A 13,496-nucleotide genomic window follows, 5' to 3' on the forward strand; every position below is an offset into this window, starting at 1 on the left:
AAAGCCAGGAAAGCAGCACTGGTTTTAGACAGCCAGGATGAGGGATGCTGGCTAATAGCTAATGGCAGCAGGCTGTGGTTAGCTACCATGCCGCTCTGTAACACACCTTCACATCAGGTTACAGGGATGAAGCACGAGAGATGGCAGAGTTTGTTCCTGTCTGACATGATTAAAGGAGCTTTGAAAATGTATGGGCTTGAGTGGTCTGCAATAAGGCATTAGGATTCTTTGGGCTGAATCTAAAGAGAAGGCAGTCGTGCCCTTCATCCTCACCCTTCAGTGGGTATTAACCCTTATTAGAGAAAAGCTCAATAGGGAACCTCAACAGAGAGCTCCAGATCTGGGGTCAGAAACAGGCAGAGTTGGGTTTGTTCAGCTGGAGAAGAGAAGGGTCCTTAAGAGGAGACCTTAGAGCAGCTCCAGTGCCTAAAGGGGCTCTAGGAAACCTGGAGAGGGGCTTGGGACAAGGGCCTGTAGGGACAGGCCAAGGGGAATGGCTTTAACCTGCCAGAGGGGAGACTGAGATGAGCTCTTAGGCAGAAGCTCTTCCCTGTGAGGGTGCTGAGGCGCTGGCACAGGGTGCCCAGAGAAGCTGTGGCTGCCCCATCCCTGGCAGTGTTCGAGGCCAGGTTGGACACAGGGGCTTGGAGCAAGCTGCTCTAGAGGAAGGTGTCCCTGCCCGTGGCAGGGGGTTGGAACTGAATGAGCTTTAAGCCCCCTTCCAACCCAAACCAGTCTGGGATATCTTCATTACAGGCTTTGGGACAGCCCATATGATTGGCTGTCTTGAAAGGGCAGGTAAAGCCTGATTCCAACCTAGTGATTGAATTCCCAACACTAAAATGAAAGAAAGGATAAAACAACTGCCCTGACAGAATCATGTCCTTGGGAGCCTCCATCTGTCCCCACTCAAAGACACTTATATTTGAGGCTCCTAAGGAACAGAAGTTCTCTGTTATCCAAAAGTGGCCGATTTCTGGCCTATAATTCAATTTTCTAGGATCCAGCTGGCACCTTCTAGAAGGTCCTCAATGTTCTGAGCTGCAAATACAACCTTGTTGTTGTGACCTGGGTAATTTACACCACTCTGACTTCAGCAGGGCTGCAACAGTTAACACAACCTGAAGCCCTGGTATTGCCTTAGGGATAAGAAAATGATTGAGGTTTGCACTGAAGCAGCATTTTCCAGCCATTCATTCCCTCTGTCTGCAGAACATCCACCATTGATCCTTCAGGTTCACCACAAGCCAGGACTGAGAGCTCTTTGTGGTAGCTCTTGTTAAACTTGGGCAGTACATCACTCAGCCCACTTCCACAGACACAACAGAGAAGCTGCAGTGATGCTACATCTGAACTATGTTCCCCCTCTCATCTATTGTGGGTTTGTTGTTAGAAGACTACATCCAGAATTTGTCTATTGAATTCCATCTTTTCAGTTTGGATTATTTAATTTCACAAGGATTCTGTACCTCTGCTCATGTGCCAGTAAGGCTTTTTTGAGCCTATAAATGATGCACTTGTCACTGAGCCACTGGAATGGGCTGCCCAAGGAAGTGGTGAATGCTCCATCCCTGGCAGTGTTCAAGGCCAGGTTGGACAGAGCCTTGGGTGACATGGTTTAGTGTGAGGTGTCCCTGCCCATGGCAGGGGGTTGGAACTGGATGATCTTAAGGTCCTTTCCAACCCAAACCATTCCGTGATTCTCTGATTTGATTGCTAGGTTAAAGGAGAAAAGTTGGTGCAATTCCTGTTGGATCCAAGAACCTCCAAATCTTCTAAGTGAGTATGTGGCTACTCGGTTATCTCTAAGTGCTCAGGTGCTGAACCATCATTACTGGTCCCCACCCAACAGCCCGCTGTTACACAACACCCCATATATACGTATATACCATTTATACACCATATGCAAGGATCTATCTCAAAATGTATCCAAATACTGATGAAACCAGCTTCGTCTAATGAGACCAAGTGAGATGGGAGACTACAAGCGCAGACACAGGTATAGGCAATAAAACACAGAGATTCTGGTAGGCCTGCTAAAAACTACCATAGTGATGAGATTCATGACAGTTATAGCTCCATACATCTATGGATATGCCCACGAGAGAGAATCCCTCAGAAGAGATTATTAGATCACAGTCTCTCCCTAAATCATTAGAGTCAGCAGGGGGTTGGTTTGAGTGACAGCATCCTGACAGCTATGAAAAGAGGTCAGCAGAATATAACAAGCAGGAGAAAATCCTACATCATCGATGCAGGATGCCGTTTCCTCTCAGTTCACTGTGGGTTTAAGGTATCTGTTTTAAGTAACAGCTTCCTCTCTCTATTTGATCCTACAAGAAAGACCCTTTCTGAATATAGGACAGCAGAGTGTGTTGCCATGGAAATTTTTATGATCTACTTAAATTCAACAAATGCAACCTTATGGGGTGTATTCCCCAGAGGATCTCCATTTAATTCTTAATGTTCTTTTTAAACAGCAGCATCTTTTCTGGTTTGGCCAAAATCCTCAGAAGCAGAGTGAAAACAATAAACCTGGGAAGTGGCATCCTTTGTTCAGCTGCAAAACAGGGAAGATGCAAACAGCCTCCAAACTGCCCTGTCAATGTGCTTCAACTCACACCTACACAGATCATCCAGAAGGCAGAAAGTCCCATTCAGTGCCTGTGCCCATTATCATCCCAGTCTTTTCCCTTGAAATATATCACTAAACCTAAAGCCTTTCAGCCTCCGGGCAGCTCCAGCCTCCATCTTTCTCCTTCAAGTGTCACCATGAATTCTGCAGGTAGATTTTAGGAGCCAGATGGTGTTATTCAGGCTGATCTAACACCAGGGATAGTTTGTTGTGGGTCACATAACATGGGTGGCTTAAAAGTCTAAGTTTAGACCCGCACAGACAAACGACTTCCCAAGTCCCCAGCAGAAGAAGCAGCAGGACAAGCAAAACCCTTCCAATGAGCAGGATGAGGCCTAAGAGCCTCAAACTGCTTGTCCATGAAGGGGTCCAAGGCAGAGCATGGCCCATAGCAGCCCAGTGGGAACGGCCTGAGGCAGAACAGCAACCTTATCACTATGGTTGTTTGACCTGCAGCCTGGGTGAGATGCTCTGCATCTTCCAGCAGCCTTCCAGTATCTGAGGGGGGGCTATAAGGATGCTGGGGAGGAAGTCTTCATTAGGGACTGTAGTGATAGGACAAGGGGTAATGGGTTAAAACTTAACCAGGGGAAGTTTAGATTGGATCTAAGAAAGAAGTTCTTTACTGTAAGGGTGGTGAGGCACTGGAATGGGTTGCCCAGGGAAGCTGGGAATGCTCCATCCCTGGCACTGTTCAAGGCCAGGTTGGACAGAGTCTTGGGTGACATGGTTTGGTGTGAGGTGTCCCTGCCCATGGCAGGGGGTTGGAACTGGATGATCTTAGGTCCTTCCAAACCGAAACTATTCTGTGACCCTATGATTCTGCCCACACGCTCACACCGAGTGTGAGAGCATTTGGGCTGAAGACATCAAGACAAGGGTAGCCATGAAGCGTTGGATGACAGGAGAAGCTTGCCTTCCTGTGATTGTTCTGCTCTTAGTCTTGACCAAGTGCTTCCTATCTCTCATTCCTAGAGGGGTTTTCCTCATGAAATGTCATCTAAGATCCCTGGTTTCACTCCTCCAGTCAGGATTGCTCTGCCATAAGAAAACCCATCCCTATGCAAAACATCCCACAGCATCCCTAGACTTTCTAACACTGGGTTGGAAATCTCAGCTCTCAATTCATATTTACAGTGCCAACTTCTACTGCAGAGAGTGTGCCTCATGCCCACAGCAAGGTCTATCCCATGTGAAGCAGAACTGACAGCTTATGTGGACAGAAGTTACCACTCAAGCCTATTTTAGGGGTACCACATTCAGAAATAATAGCTAACTTGCCCTCTGCAGCACTGCTGAATCCAGGCTCTTGGTATTCCCATACAGAATCTGCAGCACAAGTCTCTTCCTCCTCCCTCATACAAGTTCTTTGTCATAAGCCTCCCTCTAGAACATGAGGCAAGCAATGTCTGTCAGGTTTTGGCTTTCCTCTAAAAACACTTATTTAAAGGCTGGCAACAAGAGAGAGAATAAATGAGCTCAACTGAGCTGAATGAAAGGAAGCAACAGGATGAACTCAAGAGCTCCTTGAGCAGGAGCTGCAACTGTGGATGCTGATAGCACTGACTTGCTTGGTAGACTCAAAGGCAGGCGACACACGTTGCCTACATCCAAAAAGGCACAAAATTCCATGAGGGACATTCTTTCTAGCTCCTCACAAACAGGTTCATCAATACTGGGTTCGTTGCCCTGTAAGACCTGCCATTTTGGAAGCAAAATGATGACTGCTGGCTCCATCAGAGAGAATGGGGGAAGGCAAACTGTAGCTTTATTGACCAGTTGATCAATTCCTCCTTTGGAATTGGTCCTTATTTAGCAGCAATCGGGGTGTGAGCAGGAAGGGGCACAGCAAACAAGGAGGCAGCATCTGAAGAAACAACTGTTATGCAATGTGTCAGCAGGGCAGTGCTCCCAGCTGTCCCCCTGTTGCTCCCAAGTGTCTGTCTCCAACCTGACACCTAATCCTCTGCCTCCATATAAATGTGTGTCCCTTCTGAAACACAATCCCTGCTCTTCAGTTCTACTTACTGTACTACCAGCTTCTCTCCCCCATCAGTATAATAGACTCACAGAATGGTTTGGGTTGGAAAGGACCTTAAGATCATCCAGTTCCAACCCCCTGCCATGGGCAGGGACACCTCACACTAAACCATGTCACCCAAGGCTCTGTCCAACCTGGCCTTGAACGCTTCCAGGGATGGAGCATTCACAATCTCCTTGGGCAACCCATTCCAGTGCCTCACCACCCTCACAGTAAAGAACTTCTTCCTTATACCTGAACTTCCCCTGTTTAAGTTTTAACCCGTTACCCCTTGTCCTATCACTACAGTCCCTAATGAAGAGTCCCTCCCCAGCATCCTTGCCCTTCTGGCTACGTGGCAGCCTACAGGTCACTGCTTTATCATCCATATCAAACTAAGATCCCTTGATCCTCACCTTCTAGATCCTGCAAAATGCATCTACGAGGAACAAAAAGCAGAGTGCCCTACTAAGGAAACGTGCCTGCTCTGAGGTGCATCTCAAAAGATGAAGCTTGGGAAGCACCACCCATGTTTCTAGTCCTGACACGCTGCTCCAGGTCCTGCCTGCAGGATGAGGCAAACCCCCTCCTGTTATCTCAGTCCTTCTCCTCAGAAACATACTGTTCATGGCAAGATAAAACACAGCTTTCGTTTTGTGGCTTCTTCTTGTTCATTCTCATCACCGTGCCCACCATCTGGTTTGCCTGTATTTCACCGGTTGAGCTCAGAGCTCCTCAGAGCAGCAATCCTGTCCTACGACATGCATGTGACCACTGTACCAGGCACAGTGTCACAAAGAAATTACCAAGGAGCACAGGATCAGTCTCATAAATGATTCACACAGGAGGCAGAGCTGCATTTATTCATACATTATTTATTTCTATATTACTACAGAAGTCAGGAGAACCAGCTACAGACTAAATGCCATTGCCAAGGGTGCCTAGGGAGGAAATTAACTCTACCCCAGTGAAACCAGGACATGCTGCAAAATCAAGAACACTAAATGAGACTTCCTGCCCCAAAGAGTTCACAATCTAAAGAGCATATGAGTAATAATGAAAGTATGGGACACGGAATGGAACTATGAGACATGGGGAAGTATTGTAAGGGTGGTGAGGTGCTGGCACAGGCTGCCCAGGGAAGTGGTAAATGCCCCTTCCCTGCCGGTGTTCAAGGCCAGATTGGACAGAGCCTTGGGTGACATGGTTTAGTGTGAGATGTCCCTGATCATGGCAGGGGGTTGGAACTGGATGATCTTAAGGTCCTTTCCACCCCAAACCATTCTGTGATTCTAGGGCACCTTTCTATGAAAACAGCACGTGATGAATTTGAACAACACCGGTGATTTAAGTCAGATTTTGCCATCTAAGTGTTTCGCTTGCCAAAAGCCCCATTACAAGGATGCATCCCTCTGTTAAGCTGTTTCAACTCACCAGACCTACCTGAAATGTGCTGACTGACCCTGACCCTAACCCAGTCAAGTGTTGAAATCAACAAAAGGAAACAGACTCAGATCCTAGCTGCCTAACACGGACATGGAAGAAATGTTGACAACTGAAAGTTCTATGGTAATCCAAACTGGACAATGCTCTCATGAGACCCCACCTGGAGTATTGTGTGCAGTTCTGGTGTCCTCAACATAAAAAGGACATGGAACTGTTGGAACAAGTCCAGAGGAGGCCACGAGGATGATCAGGGACTGGAGCACCTCCTGTATGAAGACAGGCTGAGAAAGTTGGGGCTGTTCAGCATGGAGAAGAGAAGGCTGCGTGGAGACCTCATAGCAGCCTTCCAGTATCTGAAGGGGGCCTATAGGGATGCTGGGGAGGGACTCTTCATTAGAGACTGTAGTGACAGGACAAGGGGTGATGGGTTAGAACTTAAACAGGGGAAGTTTAGATTGGATCTAAGAAAGAAATTCTTTACTGTGAGGGTGATGAGGCACTGGAATGGGTTGCCCAGGGAAGATGGGAATGCTCCATCCCTGGCAATGTTCAAGGCCAGGTTGCACAGAGCCTTGGATGACATGGTCTGGTGTGAGGTTTCCCTGCCCATGGCAGGAGGCTTGGAACTGGATGATCTTAAGGTCCTTTCCAACCCAAACCATTCTATGATTCTGTGAATACTCCTGCAGCACCCAAATCTTCACCTACCTTTAAGATTAGCCTGAAAGTTCCCAAGATACCACCTCTGTCTGCTGAAAGCATGGAAGCAGAAAGGCAAATGCAGTTCTTAATACTTAGAAGCAACTGCTCAAGAAGTAGGAGGCATGATCATAGAAGTATAGAATGGTTTGGGTTGGAAGGGACCTTAAAGCCAGGTTGTTCCAAGGCCCATCCAGCCTGGCCTTGAACACTGCCAGGCCTTCACCACCCTCGCAGTGGTAAAGAACTTCTTCTTAAGATCTTAGGATTCACCAGTTTAAGTAGTGTAATTCCTTGACTTAGGAGCCTGACTTGGGCAGTCTGCCTGTTGCATTCTGCTCTCTGTGACACTGACAACAGCCCCAAGGATCTGAAAGGGAATGGGTCACTATTCAGAGTATTTAACCCTTCGGATGTTTGAGAATTTCAGGTAGGAGCTATGCAAGTCCGTAGTTTTGATCTAATCAATCACAAATCCATAAAATGAACCACAAACACATTGCCCAATTCCCTTGCTCAGATCCCCTTCCATTAATTTATTGATCAAGGAGCCCGGAGGAAATATTCCTGTTATCTATAGGTTATACAGTTATATAGGTTTTCTGTGGAATACTGGACACATCACTTGATCTCCCAGTGCCTCAGCACCCTTACCAGTACAATGGCAGCAAAAATCATTCTAACACAGCACTAAATGAATGCTTCAAAGTGCTTTAATAGAGTGAAATGGAAAGAGTCCCACAAGGGCAAAACACTGTATTAGGGCAGCTGTAAAGACCAAGTCCCTCAGCTATATCCCACAACTTTAGTCTGGTACAACATCCTTCCTCACCAAACCAGGACTAGTAACATCTGTGCTGTGCACACAGAAACACTTCCCCACTGGGGCTAGAAGCATTCCCAGCGCATCTGTGCCTGAGCAGGAGTATCTGGGTCAGGCTGGCAGAGCAGCAGCAGCATTATCCTGCAGTGCCAGCACCAGGGTCGCGTTTCACATGAAGGGCAAAGCAAATGTCACACCTGCGCCTCTGTCACTTGCTGTCTCCTCTCCCCTCGGCAGAGCTGTACAGGCAGGGATGCACGTGGTGGTGCTGAGCTGGGAGCCACAGAGACTGCTTGCTGTTCATAGAATGGTTGGGGTTGGAAGGGACCTTAAAGCTCATCCAGTTCCAACCCCTGCCATGGGCAGGGACCCCTTCCACTAGAGCAGCTTGCTCCAAGCCCCTGTGTCCAACCTGGCCTTGAACACTGCCAGGGATGGGGCAGCCACAGCTTCTCTGGGCACCCTGTGCCAGCGCCTCAGCACCCTCACAGGGAAGAGCTTCTGCCTAAGAGCTCATCTCAGTCTCCCCTCTGGCAGGTTAAAGCCATTCCATACAAAGCAATAAAAACCAGAATCCTTCACATCACCTGCCAGCACCAAGCAAATAACACAGACTGTGAAGAGGGACCTTCACACACGTGGTGTGTAACAACTGAAACACTGACATTCCAACGACCAAAGCACTGGGCTCTGCTATGCCTTCACCTGCTTGAGCAGCTCCTGTCTCTGCCTGCCTCTGAGAAAGAGGATGCAAGTTATTTTCTGCCATCATATAGTATCTATTATATGGAGTTTGGGGTGGGTTTTTTCATTCATAAATCTCTCCAGGTTTCCCATACACACACAGGAGCAGGAAGGATGTGCTAAGTTTCTCTGAAATGGAAAAGAGGAAAGAGAAAGCTGACAAATTGTGACAGGGAAAGAAACCTCACTCATCGGGTTAAATAATTCCTTGGTTCCTCTTTGGCTTTGCACAGACCTACCCACTCCCAGTGGCACCTAGAAAAAAGATTACCTCTGGTAAATCCCTGTTACTTCCACACAGGGCTGGGAATTCCCTATATGTTCATAAATGAGGCTGCCACCCCACTTTACATCAAACCATGAGAGAACAGACAGGCCATTACTGATGGTTTGATTTACAAGAAAACAAATACAGGCGAAAAAGCATCATTAAGGCTGTGGGTTTTCACCCTGTTTAACCATTCTGTAGTAATCCGCAATGCACCCCTAAGCTCCTCACAGCAGGAATTCAACTGCCCAAGACATGCAGAATCATGTCAACTATTGATGACCCGTCTGATCCAGCCTCATTTCTACTGACATCTCCTTCCTCTGCCACACAGTGCAGATGAAAAGGCTTTCACAGTGCCGAACTGTCAGAATTGCAGCCAAAATCTGTATTTTTGCTCTGCATTGCTCCAAGCACAAAGAGCAAGTTCCATGTTTGTGGGAAAAGAATAGGAATTCCAGGCAAATGCAATAGGCTGCATTGACAAGGATACCGGAGAGAGACTCTTCATCAGGGATTTAGCGTGAGGTGTCCCTGCCCATGGCAGGGGGGTTGGAGCTAAATGATCTTAAGGTCCTTTCCAACCCTAACTATTCTATGATTCTATGACTGTAGCGATAGGACAAGGGGTGATGGGTTCAGACTTAAACAGGGAAAGTTCAGGTTAGATCTAAGGAAGAAGTTCTTTACTGTGAGGGTGGTGAGGCACTGGAATGGGTTGCTCAGGGAAGCTGTGAATGCTCCATCCCTGGCAGTGCTCAAGGCCCGGCTGGACAGAGCCTTGGGTGACATGGTCTGGTGTGAGGTGTCCCTGCCCATGGCAGGGGGGCTGGAACTGGATGATCTTAAGGTCCTTTCCAACCCAAACCATTCTATAACTCTCTCTCTCTCTATATATATATATATATAACTCTATATATATAACTTTTAACTCAAAATGCTTTTAGACAACAGCCAAGAGGTATAGCAGAGCAGTAACCACCTAGGACTGCCAGTGCTGTGCACTGTAGACAAATTGGACTCCGATAATGAAGACAAATCCCAAGTCCTTCTGCTAGAGTGGTCTCTACCATTTGAAGCAAGAAAGAATCTCCTTTGGAATGAACAGCAGTGAACTGTAGATGGCAGGACATGCCACTGATCCCTTCTGGTGTGTCTCAGGGAAGATGAATTCAGCACAGTTCATTACACTTCCCAGAGGAGCAAACCGAGATACAGGTGTGCCAGGATGTCCTCTGAGATGTACTCACAGATGATGGATAAAAAAGAGGCTGTAATTAACCCACGAGTAGGATGTGATCCCATTGCAGTAACTGGGAGAGACCAAGCAACAAATAACTCCAAAACCAAATAAAGCCAAAGAAGAATGAAAGAATTCTTTAACCTGATGCAACAATTACAGTGATCAGAGACATCCCTTGGTGGAAAAGTCACCTGTAACCTATTACCATGAGAAGAAGAACATCCTGATGTTGCTGTCATTGAGGTAAGGGAGAAAACCTCCCTGCACCACAGGAGGATGAGAACTGAGCTCTTAAAGGAGAACTATACAGGGACAGGATTATCTTTTTGTTTCAGGTTTGTACAGGTCCTGACATAATAAAGTCTTTGACTTTATCACACAGCTGTGGCAGGACAAGGTGCTGCTCTGAAGTGGGGGTCCCAGGCAACACAGCACCAGCCAGCACTCCAGCATGAACACAAGGCCCAGACACTACAGCTGAAATGATGGAAGAGGTCTGCAGTGATTTCCTGCTGAAGTGGGTGAGAAGTGCTCATAGACTCCTCTCCGTCAGCAACAATTTGGTACTAGAAAGTGCCAGGACAGAGACAGTAAGAACCAAACCCAAGACAGCAGAAGCAACAAAGCACCCAAGAGCCAAAGCAAAGGTTTGCCTTCTGTTTTAAAGCCCTTCCTATTAGCTGAGTCATATCAGCCATAACCCCATAGAGATCAGCAGAAGAGCACAAAGCAATATCCACCGTGTGATGAAACCAAACCACATTCCCCATAATCCTTATCAGCTAACAAGATTTGATGAAAAAGCAGCTAAATAAGCATGAGCAGGGGGGAAAAAAGCCCAACCAGCTGGGCACTGTACTTATAGCACAGCTATCTGTGCTGATGCATCAACTAGTGACTCAAAATGGGATTAGAGAAGCTAAATCTTTGTCATGATCCTAATGTGAAGACCACAGTACTCAAGGAGTTCAGTGATGCACCTAAGAGCTAACCTGAATGGGAGCAGGTCTGTGCTGTGCTGTCCTGTCTTTTCTTGCCCTCCTTTGTGCTGCATATACCTCCTGGTGTAGGACCAACTCAGCTGGTTAATAGTAAGGAAGGAGCCTGGATGAAGCTCACTGGTCACCAGCAAGAAATCACCTGACTGCCTTTGTTTGTCTTGTTAGGCTTTCCAGCATCTGATGCGATGTAAGATTATATATACTCTCCTCTTTTTCGGTGTAATGTTGGGGTTTCAAGCAATACTCTACAGAGTCCAGGTTTCTTACTGGGATCATAAGAAACCAGCACTTCCTGGTGCAAAACATTCTTAAAGGTTAGGAAAGCTGAAGCCCAACTGAGCTCCCTCAGGGTTTTAAAGTGACAGAGAGGAGATTGAGATTAGACACTGGAAAGCTCTTCCCTGTGAAAGCTGGCACAGGGTGCCCAGAGAAGCTGTGGCTGTCCCATCCCTGGCAGTGTTCAAGGCCAGGTTGGACACAGGGGCTTGGAGCAAGCTGCTCTAGTGGAAGGGGTCCCTGCCCGTGGCAGGGCTTTATGGTCCCTTCCAACCCAAACCGTTTGATGATTCTATGGTACTAAGCAGCAGTGCAAAGATAGTGGCGATGAAGTTTGGCTTGCCCTAGGTTTCCTGCAAAAACTCTTCTACAATCATCACTATGACTACTAAATGATTCATACTTACACCGTATATCCAAAATGTTATTTGCTCTTAAAATTCTAGCATAACAAATAACTGGTACCACCTTCTACACAGCTGATTTCACACTGTGACATGCTATTCAGATACATAAAGCTGAAGGGAACAGGAAGGTTTCTATGTTCAGCTGATTCCTGACTACAGATATCAACTGCTCTATGTCCTGCCCCTACCAGGTTTTTACCCAGTCCATGTGCCTTCGGTGAAATCACCCATACATGTGCCTGTGTGTCAAAGCAAGGAAGTTAAGCTACTGTCTCTGTATAGACTTCTTTGTTGGTGAGGATGAGCTGGGCTATGTGATGACAGGTTGTTTCAAAGTGGAAATAACACTAGTAGAGAAGAAAGAAAAGCAGCCTTGGACAACTCATCTCCCATTGCTATCAGAGACACCTGCACAGTTATACTGGTCAAATTAAATCACTGAAATATTTAACATGCCTCCCCATACTGAAGTGCAAACCCAGTGACACTGCAGCTGAATCCAGGTGATAACACCTCCAGGGGCTGAATACAACTCTGGAGCCCCTCCAGATATTCATATCCGGCAGCCACCTGATGTCTTAGTGATACAGAGACATGGCTTAGACCAAGGTGAGCTTGCTTTATGATATTTCATCTCATACAGCAGAAGAGGAGACCTTGACAATGCCTTGCTGGAACCATGCTGCTGGTGCAACATCATGGCATGCTGCTTTGAGACAAAGAAAGCTACAGGCCCTCGCAGCCCCTCTGCAATAACTTAAGAGCACAACACACGCTCTCCTCGGTCTGCAGTTCTGTGTAGCAGGGCAGAGGAAACTGGCAAAGGATTCATGTGATTCAGTGCACTAACCTTGACCAGCCCCGCTTCCAGCATGGAGACAGAGCAGCCAGCCTGCTGCCCCACCTTAAGCCTCAACTCCCTCCCTCCTCCCCCAGGAATTTTCCCTAGTGCCATTAGAAATGCTCTTCTCCCACTGAATCTCTTCTCAGGTGCGGCACACGAACATAAACCTCGAGCTCGCTCCATTTTTCCCCTGGTGCCTGGGAAGAATTTCCAGGGATTTCTACATGCGTTCCCACCTACAGCCATGGGAAAGGCTGCAGGACAAGTGCAGAGCGCCACACGCTTCTCCCCAAAGGTTAGAGAGCAATCGAGCCCAGGTTTTGAGAGGGCAGCAAGGTGCCAAGAGGGAAGGACGGGTTTGGGGGTTTCTTTACCCAAAATAAGAGAGGAGGCGGCAGCGAGGGGAGACCCCGCAGCGCCTCTCCCGCGCCCCCTCGCGAGTCCCCGCCGAGCCCCGCTAACAAAGCGCCGCTGCCCAAACCCACCTCCATTTCCCCCCCGCAGATGCTCGGTCCCCTCCATGCTGACCCCGAGCCCCTCCATCACCGCGCGGTACCAACCATCCTTCTCTTCCTGCCTTGTCACCTTGCTTTACCCCCTGGGAATGCCCCCACGCTGGCAAACACCGCCTGAGCCACCTATTTTCTCCCACCAAAAGCAGCCGAGCGCCACATCCCTAACAACAACCGGCTAAAATTAGCCGAGCAGCCGCTAGCACCGCGTATTCACAGCGCGGGTGAGCGGGACCAGGCAGCGCATGGTCATACAGACATGGACATATAGACATGCATACACATACACACACACACGCACAGGCAGACAGGCGCATGCAGGTGCCGGCCGGCAGCTTACTCACACCACGAGCCTGGAGATGATCCATGAGACCATGGCGCTGCGTGCCGCAGGGCTCGGCTCTCCCGCTGGGGAGGGCTCGCCCCGGCTCCTCGCCCGCCGCCGGCCGCCGCCCGAGTGAGCGGGGCGGGCGGCTCGGCCATCCGGCCCCGCAGCCTCAGCGCAGCCTCACTGGCGGCGCCGCCGCCGGCAGCCAACGCGCAACCGGGCCCGGCCGCGGAGATTGGGCAGGGCCCGC

General features: G+C 48.3%; 1 protein-coding gene across 4 annotated transcripts in view; it reads right to left on the reverse strand.

The window, feature by feature from the left end:
• Nucleotides 1–13,496, reverse strand: part of REEP1 (receptor accessory protein 1) — a 67,537-nt gene extending 54,041 nt beyond the window's left edge. The window contains exon 1 of one of the 4 annotated variants that reach the window (XM_062624316.1): nt 13,263–13,493. In XM_062624316.1, coding sequence (XP_062480300.1) covers nt 13,263–13,294 — 32 coding nt within the window. In that variant the 5' untranslated portion in view covers nt 13,295–13,493. Of the gene's footprint in view, nt 1–13,262 lie in introns of all 4 variants that reach the window. The other 3 variants (XM_062624317.1, XM_062624319.1, XM_062624318.1) reach the window with 3 other exon arrangements.

This window comes from Pezoporus occidentalis, unplaced genomic scaffold (assembly GCF_034315485.1).
Source record: "Pezoporus occidentalis ecotype Australia unplaced genomic scaffold, CSIRO_AGI_Poc_V1 ctg265, whole genome shotgun sequence".
Classification (NCBI taxonomy): Eukaryota; Metazoa; Chordata; class Aves; order Psittaciformes; family Psittacidae; genus Pezoporus; species Pezoporus occidentalis.